Consider the following 16890-nt stretch of genomic DNA (forward strand, 5'->3'; position numbering starts at 1 on the left):
GTGTAGCCACAGCCGCCCTGGGTCGCACTGACAGAGGCGAGGCTGCCGGACACTGGCGCCACCGGGCCCTCTGACCCATTGTATGGTGAATATTTTTGTTCTACCAGTTTGACTAATACACAAGCTGTTAGACAACCAAACAAAACAAGATCGTCACAGACACATACAAAGCAGGCATTTCTGTCTTTCCACCTCCCTAAAACCTGAAATACCAGTCCAACTGGAGCTGACAGTAGGAGTGTAACCCATATCTGATTTGAGCCGTTCACACTGTCATACCATGATCGGATATGCATAGGGTCCAAAAAAATAAAAAATAAATAAAAATTTTAAAAAAAAAATCGGATTTGATTCGCTTTCGCCTGCAGTGTGAACGTAGCCTATATGAAAAAATGTGTGGCCACTTTGCAAACCGTATATGCTTGAAGTTGAGCTTAGATAAAACCAGGAAGACGGGATGATCCATGACTAAGTGAATTACACATAGCATGCTAAAAGTACATACCAAAAAAAAAACCAAAAAAAACCTCCAGTTCCTGAGATTCATTTATCAAATAAAATGACATGTCTGACATTTTCCTGTCTCTTCTGTAGTAGTTTAACAGCAGCTGTTTAAAATCCTCACAAGCAAAGTTTAGCTTTGATTCATCAGCACACTGGCCCCCACCCTCTTTATCGCTCAGGTGAGAGCAAACGAGGAAGTGAAAATTAACACCATAAGTTCTCTCCGCCGTGAAGTAGCAGCTTGCACTTTCTGTGCTGTGGTCTCCATTCAGGCAAAGTTTGTGTGGCAGGTTAGTGAGCAGAAGAGAACGGGAACTAAAGTTGAATATACTGGCTAAAAATAAGGTAAGAAGAGATAATAGGAAATGAAATGCCTTTTAATTGCACTGCTAATGTCTAAAGCATGACTATAGAAACCTGTCCTTCCCCAGAAGCAGCATCAATGCAGACTAATTGGATTGTGATTATTTTATCCGTCATCTTGACCATGGGACTGCTGATGGTGGTCCAGAGCCAGTATCAACTGAAGAGCATTCTGGACAGCAAGATTGAAAAAATGGAAGCGGCATTAGAGAAATTTTCTGATGATTATCAAAGTAAGGACCTCTTCAAAACCACTGTGGAAAAACTAGTGGCTCAGGGCCAGAAACATGTGGATGATATGGAAGCTGCACTCAATAAACTCAGTTCAGAAACTGAGCAGAAGAAAGCAGAAAACGATGCATGCCAAGAAAAAATGGTAACAAGTTTTCCTGTGTTTTTCTGGTTTTATATTAACTATGCAAACACTAAACGTCAATAGAGACATCTCTTATCAGCGCCAATGTTACTGCCTGCATAGGGAAACTGAACTTAAAACAACAACGAGGCTATTCAACGCTACTTTCCCTTTGTGCTTCCTCATTTGTGCCGAACTACATTTGAGAGGGAAATAATTTTCATTTACTTTACATATGCTTAAGATTCAACCGCTTGTTTTCTACTCACCCTGTAATTAAAATTCTGAAGTTTCCAGATATTTCAAATTATCCACTGTTTAAAAAAAACAAAAACATCTGGCCAGACTTTTTTTCATCCATTTACACCTGATTTCAGCACATTTTGATTTCAATACGAGCTTTTCACTTAAGATTGAGTATTTTTGCATTGTTGTGTTGGTACAAAAATGTCAAAATGATTGGTTAAAAATGAATACACAGTTGTATCGCTGGGCTTCCATGCCGTTTATGTTTATCTGAAATAGTATTACAGTTTTTTTTTGTTTTTTTTTAAATGTGTAACATAAATCCAGCCCAACCTTAAAAACATTTCTGCAACATTTCCACAGAAAACCGCACAAGAAGAGCTGGAAAGTATCCAAAAGACACAAAGTGAAACTAAAGGTGAGGCACACTTATCACACAGGTAATCCGTGCCCTGTTGCCCCCATGTGGTCAAACACTAGCAAAACTCTTGAGGTCCAGCATGTTAATCTCTTTCTCTCTTATCCAGCTTCCTTGGATGCAGAGGTTGAGGCCTGGACTCAGGAGATTAACACTCTAAAAGAAACACTGACACGATACAGTCCAGTATGTGCGTATGTGAAGAGGAGCGAGTTAACTGAGTAAGACCACATTTTTCTGTTCTTCTATTTCCAAAACATACAAAACCTTTGCAAAAAGTAGGAGTTATAAGCGCTGGATTAATAATGATGCATCTATGTCTTTCAGCAAGGTATGTGGCATAAACCCCAACAAGGATACAGCTTAGCTGAATAAGACCAACGAGAATAAAGTTAATGAATAAAAATAGTAAAATAATAATAAAAATCAACTTTCATTAAAAATGTGTAGTTCCATTCTTCCTTGTTCTTTACAGAGATGATGTACCCTTCCTCTCATATGGTCTTTGTGTACCCCTTCATCTGCTTTTATAGTTGATGTAGGGGAGACCGGGGATAGTTGTAACGTGGGTCAGTTGTAACACTTCCAATTTCTCCAATCAGGGCTAAGTTTCAAATGATGTGACTCATCCTGTGCATGCCCAATTCAGTTCTGTTATCACATGTGAAAAATCAGCACATTTTGTCAAACACAGACAATTTAACACGAAAAAAAGTAATTTTTATGCCAAAAAGTAAGTTTTTCTACTTTATTTCAATTTCTAATAGCATTATCTGCTTTGCAGTTAAACTCATCAAACTTAAATTGTGTTATTTGTATGTCTATGGGGATATATTCTGTGTAGGTCTTTAGTGCTAATGTTTTAGCCGTTGGCTGTAATGTTAGGTAGTTCGTGGCTATATGAGTCTGGGTCAATTGTAACAGCAACACTATGGGTTAGTTGTAACAATAATGCAGATGTTACTACTTACCACACTATTACTTTAACTTATATTAAACAAGTTGGGGCAACGACATCAGCAGAGAGAGGTTCACTGGTCGCTTTTGTATATGCGGTTAATGCCATTGGCAACACAATTCCTCCACTGTTTGTGTTCCCACACATACATTATGCAGACCACTGTGTCAGAGATGGACCAGTAGGAAGTATTGGTAGTGGAAATAAATCAGGATGGGTGCAAGAAACAGATTTCCTCATCTTTCTGAAGCACTTTGCAAACCACACCAAGGTAAGCCATGATAAAAAGTAATGGAATTGCGATGCTGGTGAACAACTACATTTTTTCAGCTTCATTGTTATGTTCAAAATTGGTGCAAGAGTTGTAGGTTATAATGCCCACGGAGCCAATGAGGCCAAACTCAAGGAAGACCAACCAAAATTAATGAAATATTCAGTTGCAGAAAATTCCATAATTTGTCTTTTTTGGGGGGTTGACATATGTTCAAAAGCTAGATTTCTGCATTTTGTCACACACACACATAGCTACATAAATGGCTCTAAGTGCATTCATGTGTTGAATAAACAAAGATTACATGTTAATGTTTTGTTAGTACCCTTATTTCATTGTGTTACATTTCACCCAAGGATATGTTACAACTAACCCAGACTATGGGGTTAATTGTAACATTTCACTGTTTGTGTTTGAGACCATACCATGCAATGGGTAATTGTGCTGCAGAGAAAATAGCTGCACTATTTAATAGCAGAGACATGTAAATACTTTGCATTACATTTTGAATCCACTACCTTAAAAGAGCTCCAATTTACAGACAGAAATGTCAAAAATGTTACAACTATCCCCGGTCTCCCCTACAGAGTTTTCCTTCTGTGTGTTTCCATATCAGCAGCAGCTCAGCATGTGGTCGCAGTCGTGCGACTGCCTGGATGCAGGCATAGGACTAATGTAAAGAAACTCCAGAGGAAAGCAGTGAAGTGTGTGAAACGGATAGTTACGGGTAAATGGCTGTTTAATGAGTCACTTATTTTATCGGGGAAGAACTTGTTTGTTGATTGAGGGCATTAGGTTTTACGGAAGAGGATTAGGGCCACTGGGGGGGAGGGGGGGGGGGGATTCTAAGAAAAAAGAATTCTGAGATTAAAGGCAGAATTCAGGTTTGGATGTACAATGTGGGGGAAATGTTTAATGCCCCCCCCCCCCCCAAAGACAGACAAACAAACGAAAACAAATGCTATTTCAAATAAAATGATTATGTACGGTTAAAGTCAGTTAAAATAGTTAATTTAATCATCGTTTGTGTGTTATGCAAGTTAAAATGAAAAAAAAATAATCAGACATATAACTACAAAAGCCTAATCTTAAAGTACGCTTTCTTTCTTGAATCCAGAAATAAGGACTTACTCCACAATAAAGTCGCTGTGGCTCATTTTATTCTGCTGACCCAATATGAGCACTGCGTAAAAGCAGTGAAGTGTGTGGAAAACCTAGCCGGGTTTACCATGACTTCAGCAGCTGCTGGTGTTACCTCTGACACCGGTTGACCACGAATGAGTAATTCATTAAGTTTCGGTTTCTGCTGCCCCGCGCAACACGACCTGCAGCAGCCGCATCACCGCTCCGGGACTCGCCTCAGAGGAGGGGAGGGCGGTGGAGGAGAGCGGAGAGAGGTGAGCGGAGTGGACTCAGTTATTACAACAAGCCGATTACTGAAGGCTACTGAGCCTTCTCTGTCAATATGCGTCTGTCCTCTCTTGGTCAGACGGGAGGAGGACACAGCAGCCCACAGCCGAACTTTCCTTTTTCCCTTTTTCACATGAAAAAACTTTTTTTAAGGGAACTTTTTTTAATGGACCTACTCCACGAGAACGCACGTGAAGAAAGCCTGGATGTTTTATTTGATAAGATCTGATTTATTCTGTAAGATGTGTGTGTATGGCACTCTGCGGAGCAAACTGTGACCTCCAGGAACTTAAAAGGTTTTTTCTTTTTTGTTTTAGCGGCTGCATTATAATTTAAAAAAATATATATATATAATAGCGAATGCTGTTCATAATTTGATCTTTACGCATTTAATTTATGTAAAGGAGGTTAAATTTGGAAGCCAAATGAAATGCTTTGCGCACTAAACTTTATTAGTAAGTGAACTCCAAGAAGCCAAGTGAGGAGGGAAAGTAAAACCTCTTCCCTGCTTCGCTCACCTGCAAGTGCAAAGTGTAAAAAATGAGCAGCCCCTCCAGGAGTTTAGACGGACAGAAAGGTGACGGCTCAGGCACCAAACCGGAGACGCCCAGGTACCGCAGCTGGAGCAGTCTCCGCTTCTCCAAATGGAGAAGTGCGTCCCAGAGGGCAACCCCGCCTGCCACCCCTTCACCGAAGACAGACAAGAGAAGCGACGTGAACAAGACGCTCTTCTCCCTGGTCAAGACTCACAATGACGACTACACAGCGGATCCGGATGGCCTCCTGGAGACCAACGGAGAGGGCGAAGGAGACAGTGCTAGCCAGTCTCAGGACCAGACCACCTACTTCCAGAAGCAGTTTGGCTCCATGCTGCAGCCCGGGGTCAACAAGTTCTCCCTGCGCATGTTCGGCAGTCACAAAGGTGTTGCTGCTGAGCAGGAGAGGGTTAAAAGCTTTGGAGTGTGGATCATACACCCCTACAGTGACTTCAGGTAATTAGTAGAAAGCCCTTAAACTAATTTGCTCTCATTTTAGTGCAATTTGTGTAACTTAACGCATTATAACCGCAAAAATTGGACAGAAATCTGACCAGTGACATTTTCCATTTCAAGGTGCTTCCAGTCGCTCAATATTGTTTAGAGTTCCCTTGAAAGCATTTACCCTTTATCCCACTAAGCACCCTGTGATTGAGGACTCGCATCCAGTTTTTCAAGGACAGACTGCAGGATAGCAGCTGATGTCATGGTTCCCAGCACATGATAAGGCGATGAAGGGATTTGATTAGTGATACAGTATATAGGACAAGATCATCTGGATTAATGATATCACTCCCGTGTGACTCCTTTTTTTAACCCCAGGAGGAGAGAGAAGTGCATTCATCAATACTCATGATTTAACCAATCTGACTGAAAATCATCCAAATAGTTTCCTAATCTAGTTTGGCCTCACTTTGGGGGGGATCTGTCCAATAATTCAACTTTCAGGGTTAAACAACGACTCAGGAGTGATGCCCAAGCAATCTGTCGGTGAAGTCACTAATAGCCCAGCGAATTTAAAGAATTTTTAACATCAGGCCGATGCCAGACAGAGGGGATAAACCCATGCATGGGGATTATTACCCATAAGAATCCGTATAATTCCAATCTTACTCTATTATGCAATAATACACAGGCAGCTGAGGGAGGGATTAGCGCAGGCCTGCTCTTCTTAAACCTTATGCTCCCACTTCCTCTTAAAAATGAATGAATTGGGACAGTAGAGTTTGTCAGATTTCCTGTTTAGAGTTTAAGGTCACACAGTTGGTTGGTGCCTTTCTCTGTAAAATCTGCTTGTCCTCAATATGTCTCTGTGGATTCTTTTCTAGTGCTTCGTCCTCCTTGTTCCAAAGATGTCCATGTTTAGCTAATTATCAATTCTACATCGATTGTAATCTGTATGCGAATGGTTTGTCTTTATCTCTATGTTGGAGCTGTGATTAGACTTATAGTGACACTTCCGGGTGTATCCCACCTCTAACCCAATGTCCCTTGGGATAGCCCCCAGCTCCACTATGACCCTGCAAGGTGGAATTAGTTGTACTCTGGGTAAAAGTGACTGATTACCATAAGACCAACATCCTCAATCTTTATAAGTATATATCTTTATATGAATATGCATCTGTGGTCTGCTTGTAGTCCGAATGCCGCTGACTTATGTTTGGATAAACCTTTGTTCCATGCAGCTAAAAGATCTGTATGGAGAAAAGAGTAATTTCATTTCCAAAAATTATAAACTGTATACAAAAGATGGACATGGCCACAGTGACATCACTGATTGGTTTAAACTCTGCAGGCTCCACACTAGCACTTTGGCCACCACTATGTTGTGTTTTGGACTACTTTTGGATGGGCTGGTGCAGTCCAAGTTAGCAGCTAACGCTACCTAAACTGATTAGTTCATAAACTGTGCAGGTGCAACACAGACACACATCTGTTAATCTTTAATAAAATATTAGAATTTTACTCACAACAACATTAGTCAGACATGCCAGAAAGCACCAACAGCACAAACACAGTGGAGAGTTAGAGCTTAGTGAGTTGAATCAGTGGAGGGCTGATGACAAACATCCTATTTTAAAATTTAGCAATATTCACATAAAATACACATTCACTTCCCACAAAAGTCCCAAACTATTTTTTGTTACCGTGCACTTTCTTGCAGTCTATCTGGACATTTTGACGTGGCTCATTTTTGGGCCCAGCCTTATGAGGCCTCTAGGCAGTTTTGGCACATTTGTGTTGTTGCTTGCATACACTGGGTAGCCATTAGTTATTTTGTAACAATATCTTAGTATTTCATTAGCTTATCTGAAATTCTTTAAATTGTCTAAATTTGTAAATTAAGGAAAAATAAGATCTTGAACCAGATATAACATCCCCAAAGTCACACAAACTTCCACAAAATCCAGAAGACTGCTATTACCTTTTTATTGCAACAGCAAATACATGAAACTAATCTACTGGCGCTTTATGAAGTATTGCATCAAATATGATACTTTGAATACTAACCAAATCAAGTTTTTTTTTAGTAAAGTACACAACAGTAAGCCTTTGCTTTATTCAAATTCAACCTGAAATCCTATCAGAATACACTCATGCTCCTGTCCTGCACTCACTGCTATTAAAGCTTGTCTAACGGTTTTAGATACAGCAGATTTTATTCTGCTTCTCTCTCCCTCTCACTCAGACTCAATCTATAATGTCAACAGCTATAATGCCTTCCAGATTGGTGGCGTTAATAGCAGCAAGCAGCCACTAATCTGCTGCAACATGAGAAATAATGGTAAGCACTCATGTAAAGCAGAGAGTGGACAGAGAGGGCACGGACACGAGTGAAGAACACATCAATCACTTCTGTGTCTCTGCTCAGTTTTGTCACGGGTTCACGTTGCAATCACTGAAGGGTGACTGTGATCAAAATTGGTCGGCGTCAAGTTCTCTTTCTGTGCCTTTGTAATCAAAGAGTCACTGAGAGTGAGAGAGACCCAGTGTGATTGACAGCTGATGGAAACAATCTGTAAGAAAATCCAAACCATGTCTTCCGACAGTGTACGAGACATTTGAGAGCTATAGGGAAATGGGACATGTATGACTTGAAGGAGACAATGTATTTGTACAGCTCGTGCAATCAAGATATCCAATCTGGATCTGGAACAATGCATGCAAGCTCTAACGCACATAGGTTGGACCGTTACCGGATCATCACATGGGGAGATGGATCAGATTGGGCCTGGATTTCAGCTGGGTATAAATGCTGTGCACACATGATCACATCCTTAAGAGAAACTTGACCCAGCAGGTCGATCTCCTCTCGATAGCATAAGCTGCCAGGGAACAGGAACAAGCAGCATTAGTAGCTAGCAACTCCTCCGTTATCATGCTGTTTGACAACCATACTTCATGGGGCCAATTTGCTGTAACTCTTGGACCCCCTTGCCACCTCTCTTTCTGGCACTGTTAGCAACTTAGGTGTTCTCTTTGACAGCTCGTTTAAGTTTGACAAACAGGTATCCTCTGTAGTTAAATCTAGTTTCTACCAATTGCGTCAAATCTCCAAGGCCAAGCACTACATACCGCACAGGGACCTTGAGAAACCAATCCATGCTTTTGTGACCTCTAGATTAGACTACTGTAATTCCCTTTACTTTGGTCTCCACTCCACCCTTCTTCATAGATTGCAGGTTGTCCAGAATGCTGTGGCACGCCTCCTGACTGGAACCGCAAGGTTTGCCTCTATCACAAGAGCATCAGGACAATTACTCCACGCATTCACACTGCACGCAAAAGCGCATCAAATCCGACTTTTTAGACCCTATGCGACCCATATCCGATCATGGTATGACAGTGTGAACAGCACAAATTCGATACTTTCAAATCCGACCCTGGTCACTTTCGTATGTGGTACTGAATCTGATACATATCTGATGTTTTAGAAAGCGACTGCTGTTTGAATGGTCATGTCGCATTAAATCTGTCTTTGACACAAGATAGACGCCAATTATCAGCGCTGGAGAAGCGCCTGAGAAGACACTGAATGCTTCCTGGCCCTCCTGTGAAACTGTTGGGAAGACAACGTTGGAGAAACGTGAATATTTTATTTGTACTGTATAATCTCCAGATTCTGACAGAAATCTGCAACTATCCTTTGAAGCACCGCTCCTCTCTAAAACAGCAATAAGGATCATTATTAGGCCATATGTAAATAACAAAATAACTTTATAACTTAAAGCAAAATTGGGAAACGTAAAGTCCCAAACGAGTCTTTATATTAAGGGCCATCAGTCAAACAATACTGTTTGCTCTGGTCTAAACAGAGCGCGTTGTGTGTGACGTCTTTTGCGCATGCGGGCCGCTTTGAGGCTTTACACTAGAGCGTGTTTGCTGTCACATTTTATTTGTAGTGTGAACAAGCAGACAAAAAAAACAAAAAACGGATTTGATCAAAGAATTGGAATTGAGCAATAAGACCTGCAGTGTGAACGTGGCCTTAGTGCAGCCTAGATCCCGGCTAAAGACCAGAGGTGACCGTGCTTTTGCCCTGGCAGCCTCTGGAAAAATCTTCCCTCTGACTCCATCTAGTCATTTAAATCTCAGTTAAAAACGTACCTGTTTGACCGAGCGTTTTCAGTTAGTTAGTGCACTTCCCCCTATATTTTACCCTTATGTTACTTATCTTCCTACTAATGTCCCACTGCATAAATACCCCCACCTTATATTTATGTGTTGCGGCTCCTCCAACCTATGACCGTGGCAGGCTAAACATGAGGACACAGATGACGCGCAACAATATACGCATAAAATACGCTTCTGTACCATTTGCTTCTTTTACTCCACATGCAGCTGTCCAATATACAAATCAGCACATGGGATTAACTATTAAACAAATGCACAGACTGCACAAACAAATAACTGCAACTCACCAATAACTGCACTAATTACAATGCCAACTTACAACTTGGCCTATGGTATCAATTAGTGCACAAATATACATAAACCATCAAGTTACAGTCAAATACATGAAAATAATTCAAGCTGCGGTCAACAGAAAGTTTTGCCTCATGCTTACCCTACCTTTCTGCTCATCAACATCAGGTGCAGTGAACAGGTGAGTGCAACCACATTTATCATCTACCACACCCATGACACATGCCCCACACCCATGCACCAATACAGCGAGTCCATTTAAACCAACCCACTTAATCAAAAAAGGAACAACTCACATGGCTCCTACATTATGAATACCCTGTAATTTTATCTTCTAAACCATGCTATAATGTTTTACTTCTTATTCTGTCTGTACCTTTGCGGGGGGGGGGGGGGGGGGGGGGGTTGTACTCTGTTATAGCCTTTTATCTTTTATCTTATGTTTTAACCTTGTTGTGAAGCACTTTGGTGCACCTTTGGTTTTAAATGTGCTATATAAATAAAGTTGCACTGTATTGTATTGTACAGAAAGTGACTTAAAAACAAAAAGCTCGATTATGTGATATCTTTGCTACTAGGTGTCCAGTCTGCATACTCTGTGTATGATGGCATTAAAGTGGTATTGGGCAGGTGGGGGCACCCTAATGTGCATCAGAGCGTGGGGAAAAAACAATCACTTAGAAATAAGTTTTTTTTAATATATAATTGTATTGTGAGCTCCAGTAGATTTGTTTTCTTTGCATACTGGCTGTGATCCACAAACACGTGTTGCTGCTGCTCTAAAGTTTACTACTCTTTGTGGATTTAACTAAATTTAGCAAGATATAAGCAGACAGATCATCTTAAAAAAACATCTGCTACCCTCAATGTAATGCAACACTGACCATTAACCAACCAGAGCTGTAAACTTCACCACAGTACGGTAAGCTCTCAGTCCTCTATACCTTTAGCTTGTACAGTTTGGTGATATTTGCTAAGCTGTTTAAAACATTTAAAATCACCTGCCAGTTATAAATGTTACTCTGTTTATGCTCACACTTCTTCTGTAGTGCCAGCCAGACCCATCAGCTAAATGCTAAAGTTCCACAGCAACAGCTTTATGGACATCTGCATGATGAATGAATCACAGGAAAGGATTCTGATGAGAGTGTAAAGGGGCCATGGGATGTTATTATTTTTCTTAAAATTGTAAACCGTCCTAAACCGAGCTCTGCACTCATCCTCTTCTCTCCAGGTTTTACTGGGACATCGTAATGCTCCTGTTGATGATGAGCAATCTTGTCATTTTGCCCTGGGGTATCACCTTCTTCGAAGACCAGAACACCATGCCCTGGATCACCTTCAACGTCTTGTCAGACACACTCTTCCTCATGGATCTGGTTTTCAACTTCCGTACGGGCATTTTGGAAGAGGACAGCCACATCATCCTGGACCCCAAAGAGATCCGCATTCATTACCTCCGCACTTGGTTCCTGGTGGATTTCATCTCCTCCATCCCTGTCGACTACATCTTTCTCATCGTCGACCTCGAATCCCGACACGAGTCATCAGACGTGTACCGTACCGCTCGTGCACTTCGCATTGTGCGTTTCACAAAGATCCTCAGTCTGCTGCGTCTTCTCCGTCTGTCTCGCCTCATCCGATACATCCACCAATGGGAGGAGGTAATGCAAAGGCAGGGAAGCGGGCACGTGCTTAGAACAAAAGAAACAGAAATGTTGTAATTTGATCGTCTCTGTGACTTTCTTTCTGACAGATTTTCCACATGACTTATGATCTGGCCAGTGCTGTGGTGCGTATAGTCAACTTGATTGGAATGATGTTGCTGTTGTGTCACTGGGATGGCTGCCTGACCTTTATGGTACCTATGCTGCAAGACTTTCCTTCAGACTGCTGGGTATCCAAAAACAATATGGTGGTGAGTAGATGAAGAAAAGAAAGTAAAATTACATATTTAAAGTAGTATGTGAGTATATAGCTACAATTCCAAATTTGATCAGATCAGTGTTAGTTGGCATTTTTTTGAAGGAGGCAAAGTAATTTAACTCAGTGGCATACAAACCACACCACAACGAACTAAACCACAAACTTGGCAAAGCCACACCTCCGTCTATGGTCATGACATGCCAACTCACAGTGACATCGCCCACAGTGTGCATTGAGTGCAAGAGTAAAAATCAAAATTGAAATGAGATACTGTTCTCACGTTTGGAGATCATCTTAACTGAAACCAGGACCACGCGTCAAACACTGCACCTGCACATACATACTGTGCAAAAGTCATGAGCCACCCCTCATTTGTTTGTTTTGCTTCCAAGGAGATAGGCAGACAGTTCTCAAGGTTTTTGTCATATCTCAGCATGGTATGCAGTCACACGCACAAAAAATTGTATCTGAAAGAAAAAAAAACGGGACAAAAATCGAGTCTGACACTGGACTTGAGAGATGCATCTGGCCCTTCAGTTAATCTACTGTTCACCGAAGCCTCATCAAAAATGGTCTCAGTGGAAGGGTGGCTGTCAAGATGCCATTCATAAAGAAAGGAAACAGAGAGAAGAGGCTGAGGTACGCCAAATTACACAAGAACTGGACTGAAAATCAAAGGCAACAGGTCTGATGGAGTGATGAATCCAAATTTGAAATGTTACTTCAAATTGTCATCAATATATATTAAGGATGACAGCATCATCATCATCTGTAGCATGACATGATGATCCCAAACACATTACCAGTCCAGTAAAAGCACACCTGAATTAAAAAACACACATGGAAAACTATCAGTCACGGATGGGCTTCCCCGCAGCTCGGGACTCAACATCATCGAATTGGTATGGGATCAGCTTGACAGAGAACAGAACAAAAGGCAGCCAACATCCAAGGAAGAGCTTTGAGTGTCTTTCTAGAAGCCTGGAGAAATATTCCTGATAACTCCTTAAAGACTACATGTAATTAAACTTGTTTCCAACTGTTTTGCCGTGGTTTAGTCTTAACTTCTGGTTAGGTTTAACAGAGGTATGTTTTCTCATTTAACACAGTATTCTTTACAAGATACAAAATCTTTACTTGGATGTGAAACGGCTGACAGCTGTCTGTATTTTCCCAAAGTTGCAGGCTCATAGATGACCTCATTTCATGCTCTGTCTCACCTCACCTCATTGTTAACTACCTTTTTCAGAACTCTACATGGCACATCCAGTACTCCTACGCTCTGTTTATGGCCATGAGTCACATGCTGTGCATAGGATACGGTGCTCACCCTCCAGAGGGCATGACCGATGTTTGGCTCACCATGGTCAGCATGGTAGTCGGGGCCACGTGCTACGCCATGTTCCTCGGCCATGCCACTAACCTGGTCCAGTCCTTGGACGCCTCGCATCGGCAGTATCAAGAGAAGGTAATCATGCACACTTGTGACCTGCAGCTTCAGTTGCTTTGTGGACAATATCTTCCAAGAACCTCACGTGGATGCTAATGTGATTCGGGCTTTGAGCTTTAATATCCCAGCCATGTTTCATATCACAGACTGGCTTACTTGCTCGTACTTTATTCGTACAAACTGTGCCAAATGCCTAGAGAATATGTGTATTATCTAATGGATTTTGCAGCCTTACCATGACCCATTCCAGGGGATTTTCACAAGATAAAGCAGAACAGATGAACAAATGGCGGCACCTTTGTTTTGGATAACTGTCTGCCAATGCCCATTACAGATGAGTTTGTAATCCACTTAAAACGGGAGAAACAGCCTGCAAAACAAATGGAATGAATATGTAATTATTGTTCTTGGATAATTCGCAAAACACATGCTAGAACATGTGACTAATTGTGTGTTTTCTGCTGTTTCCAGTATAAACAAGTGGAGCAGTACATGTCATTTCATAAACTGCCAGCAGACTTAAGACAGAGGATCCACGATTACTATGAGCAGCGATTCCAAGGCAAGATGTTTGATGAGGACAACATCCTCGGAGAGCTCAGTGACCCACTCAAGGAGGTGTGTGACTTTACCTGCTGTTTCTTGCTTCCTCTCTCCAGTTTTTTTATTAAGTGTTGAATAAGTTCATCTTTTATGTTAAAAAAAACATCAGATCAGTTGTTAGATATGCTAAGAGCTAGTTAACAATGCTTTTATTCCTGTTTATAGACTAACTGACATATTTTTTTCCACAATAATATGCTATATATCACAATATGGTAAAACATAGATTATTTGATTTGTATGTTGATCTGTAAGCTTCTTCCTCTTGTTTTGGCTTTTGTCTCAGTAGATCATCTGCCTCCATTTCACTCTATCCCAGCATCCTCCTCCTCTGTCACACCAGCCTTCTGCGTACCCTATTGACTATGTCCATAAATCTTTTATGTCATCTTCCTCTTTTGCTCCCACCTGGCAGCTTCATCTTTAACATCATGACCAAAATCCTCCTGAGAACTGAGGAGATTTTTTTAATGATTTCCTGCCTCTTTGGAGCTAAAAGAAGCCACCCAAACACACGAGATACCGATGGAAAGCCCAGGATGTCCTCTATTTAGCACATCAGGTCTTAGTAAGTCAAATAAGTCAAAAGATATAGAGCATAAACAAATGTCCATTATAGAAGACATAAATTAATAGCCTGGTTCTCATGAGGATATATTCACTATCCCTCCAATCGCCTCCAATCTTTTTGCCAGTTCTACAGTCTCCACATTGTACATCACTCATCCACCTTCACTATCTCTACTCCTTACACATTCACCTTTCCGCCTGTCTCTCTCTCATTCACACACATGTATTCTGTCTAACTTCTATTGTCCTTCATTCCTCTTCTCTCCAGAGCATACCCCCACCTCTCTATGCTCTCACTTCTCTCAGTGTTATCTGCGGATATCATAGTCCATAGAGACTCCTGTCTGACCTCATCTGTTAACCTCTTAAGCCCCAAGCCTAACTGATCTCCTGCCTTTTGCCCCCATATCAGGGGGCGTTGGGGCTTAAGAGGTTAATCTGTCCATCACAACTGCAAACAAGAAGGGGCTCAGAACTGATCCCTGATGTAATCCCACCTTGAACCCATCTGTCACTCCTGCTGCACACCTCACCACTGATAGACAGTAAACAATGGTTTTGATACTTGGGTGATGAGTTTACTTTATTTCATAAGAAAAAAAAAAGCTTCACATTCTCAGTTTCAAGCTGAAGAGTTGCTGTCTGAAAACACTGAAAACTTTACAAATGTTGATGTTTTAATGTTTGAAATCTACCAAATCTTTCATATATGTGACTGTAGTTAAAAACTGGCAAAGATGTTTTATGACAACTTCTCGTATCGTACATTTTCTCCCCCTCATGCAGGAGATTGTCAGCTATAACTGTCGTGGACTCGTAGCCAATATGCCACTGTTTGCCAACACTGACCCTCATTTTGTGACGGTGATCCTGACCAAGCTGCGTTTCGAAGTCTTCCAGCCAGGAGATTTTATTATACGAGAGGGAACGCTGGGTCGGAAAATGTACTTTATCCAGCACGGCTCCGTCACCATCATCCCACGTGGTAGTAAGGAGATTAAGCTCAGCGATGGAGCATATTTTGGGGGTAAATCGTGCTTTCTTTTTCCTGTGACTGTATTGCCAAACTTTTTCCATTTTTAGTCTTTATGATAACATAATCAGGTGGTATTTCTTCATATTTATGGTCCAGACATGCGGGTGGTATAGATCCTCTCATTTAACAAGTGGGATGAACTACATATTTAAAATTGTGTCTTCCTTGTTTCAGAGATTTGCTTGCTGACACAGGGACGACGCACAGCCAGCGTGAGGGCTGAGACCTACTGCCGTCTTTACTCGTTGAGCGCGGACAGTTTCAACGAGGTCCTGGAGGAGCATCCTCTGATGAGGAGGGCGTTTGAGAATGTGGCCGTGAACCGACTGGACCGCGTTGCGCGCAGACCGAGTTATCAGCCAGTCCCAGATGAATGACTCCCTCAGCACCATAAGAAAAACATTCCAGCCAGACTCATCGAGCACATTTGTCACATTTAAACTGCACATGACAAAGATATCTTCTATTGAAGCACGCTGATGGACAATCAGATAGCGAAACCTACTTAAACTTATTAGTACAGCATTACTGCGATGATGTGAAAATAGTCTACCTTCAGTGGTTTTATTTTATTATTTGAACTTGAATCAGCTGTAATATGTGCTCATGTTTGTGTTAGAGCTTTGTATACTCTTCGTGTAAAATCACCTGTATAATTTTGAAACTGTATGGACATCAGTGATGATTTTTCTTTTCTCCTGTTCTGATGATACTACATTTTGATTTACATGAGCTTTTTATTTATGTATTGATGTATTGATGTATTGATTTATTTTTTACCAAGAGTCTGTCTAGATTGGTCTCTTTCCAGCCATAAATACCTTTTTTAAAGCACATTTTAGTGGCCTGTAGTGACACTTTGATTATCTATCAGATCATCCGTCCAGGATATTGACAGCCTGCAGGAGCAACAGCTGGTGTTACATCATTCAGCTTTCTGTGGCTCTATTTTACATGATCCTTCTCATCTGTAGGTTGCCTGATGTCAAGATTTAATGCTGATGTTCACAGAAGATCAGTTGCAGTTATGTAATATCTCCAGCTGTACACAGACAGGTTTCACAGAGCTCATATAAAGAATAATTTATACCCAGTATTATTTGTTTCCATACTATTTTTGTTTCATTTTTTCTGGCATATTGTTTATTTATAATGTAAAACTAATGAATGAGAATAAAGTCTCTATAGGTTAACTAGTATGTAACCGTCAGACGATGCTGTTGTATAATATAAGTTCTATTTTTTGTAAATATATCAGCTGAACTTTCTCAGTTTTTTTTTACTTCACTTTTTTAGTGGGGTTACATACAGGGTATAC

General features: G+C 41.0%; 3 protein-coding genes across 3 annotated transcripts in view; 2 read left to right on the forward strand and 1 right to left on the reverse strand.

Moving 5' to 3' along the window:
- Positions 1–10155, reverse strand: part of ecm1a (extracellular matrix protein 1a) — a 26073-nt gene extending 15918 nt beyond the window's left edge. The window contains exon 1 of the mRNA XM_085148297.1: positions 10135–10155. Coding sequence (XP_085004423.1) covers positions 10135–10152 — 18 coding nt within the window. The 5' untranslated portion in view covers positions 10153–10155. The remainder of the gene's footprint in view (positions 1–10134) is intronic.
- Positions 697–4879, forward strand: LOC146493139 (uncharacterized). Its single transcript, XM_085148299.1, has 5 exons — positions 697–849; positions 936–1243; positions 1832–1886; positions 1996–2107; positions 2214–4879. Exons 2-5 carry the CDS (start codon positions 947–949, stop codon positions 2251–2253), a joined length of 504 nt encoding a protein of 167 aa, XP_085004425.1. The 5' UTR covers positions 697–849; positions 936–946; the 3' UTR covers positions 2254–4879.
- On the forward strand, positions 4998–15981 carry hcn3 (hyperpolarization activated cyclic nucleotide-gated potassium channel 3). Its single transcript, XM_085148292.1, has 7 exons — positions 4998–5517; positions 11222–11651; positions 11744–11905; positions 13163–13381; positions 13835–13981; positions 15323–15563; positions 15747–15981. Exons 1-7 carry the CDS (start codon positions 5066–5068, stop codon positions 15947–15949), a joined length of 1854 nt encoding a protein of 617 aa, XP_085004418.1. The 5' UTR covers positions 4998–5065; the 3' UTR covers positions 15950–15981.
- Positions 15982–16890: the final 909 nt, after the last annotated feature.

Source organism: Neolamprologus multifasciatus, chromosome 22, assembly GCF_963576455.1.
Source record: "Neolamprologus multifasciatus chromosome 22, fNeoMul1.2, whole genome shotgun sequence".
Taxonomy (NCBI): Eukaryota; Metazoa; Chordata; class Actinopteri; order Cichliformes; family Cichlidae; genus Neolamprologus; species Neolamprologus multifasciatus.

What these genes read in the sequence shown, in the direction of transcription:
- hcn3 (XM_085148292.1), top strand. Translation starts at nt 5,066, where the DNA reads ATGAGCAGCCCCTCCAGGAGTTTAGACGGACAGAAAGGTGACGGCTCA. An exon ending in TATCCAAAAACAATATGGTG is followed by an intron (nt 11,906 to 13,162) that starts GTGAGTAGATGA and finishes TACCTTTTTCAG; the next exon opens with AACTCTACATGGCACATCCA. An exon ending in CGATGGAGCATATTTTGGGG is followed by an intron (nt 15,564 to 15,746) that starts GTAAATCGTGCT and finishes TCCTTGTTTCAG; the next exon opens with AGATTTGCTTGCTGACACAG.
- LOC146493139 (XM_085148299.1), top strand. Translation starts at nt 947, where the DNA reads ATGCAGACTAATTGGATTGTGATTATTTTATCCGTCATCTTGACCATG. An exon ending in ATGCATGCCAAGAAAAAATG is followed by an intron (nt 1,244 to 1,831) that starts GTAACAAGTTTT and finishes ACATTTCCACAG; the next exon opens with AAAACCGCACAAGAAGAGCT. An exon ending in GACACAAAGTGAAACTAAAG is followed by an intron (nt 1,887 to 1,995) that starts GTGAGGCACACT and finishes TCTCTTATCCAG; the next exon opens with CTTCCTTGGATGCAGAGGTT.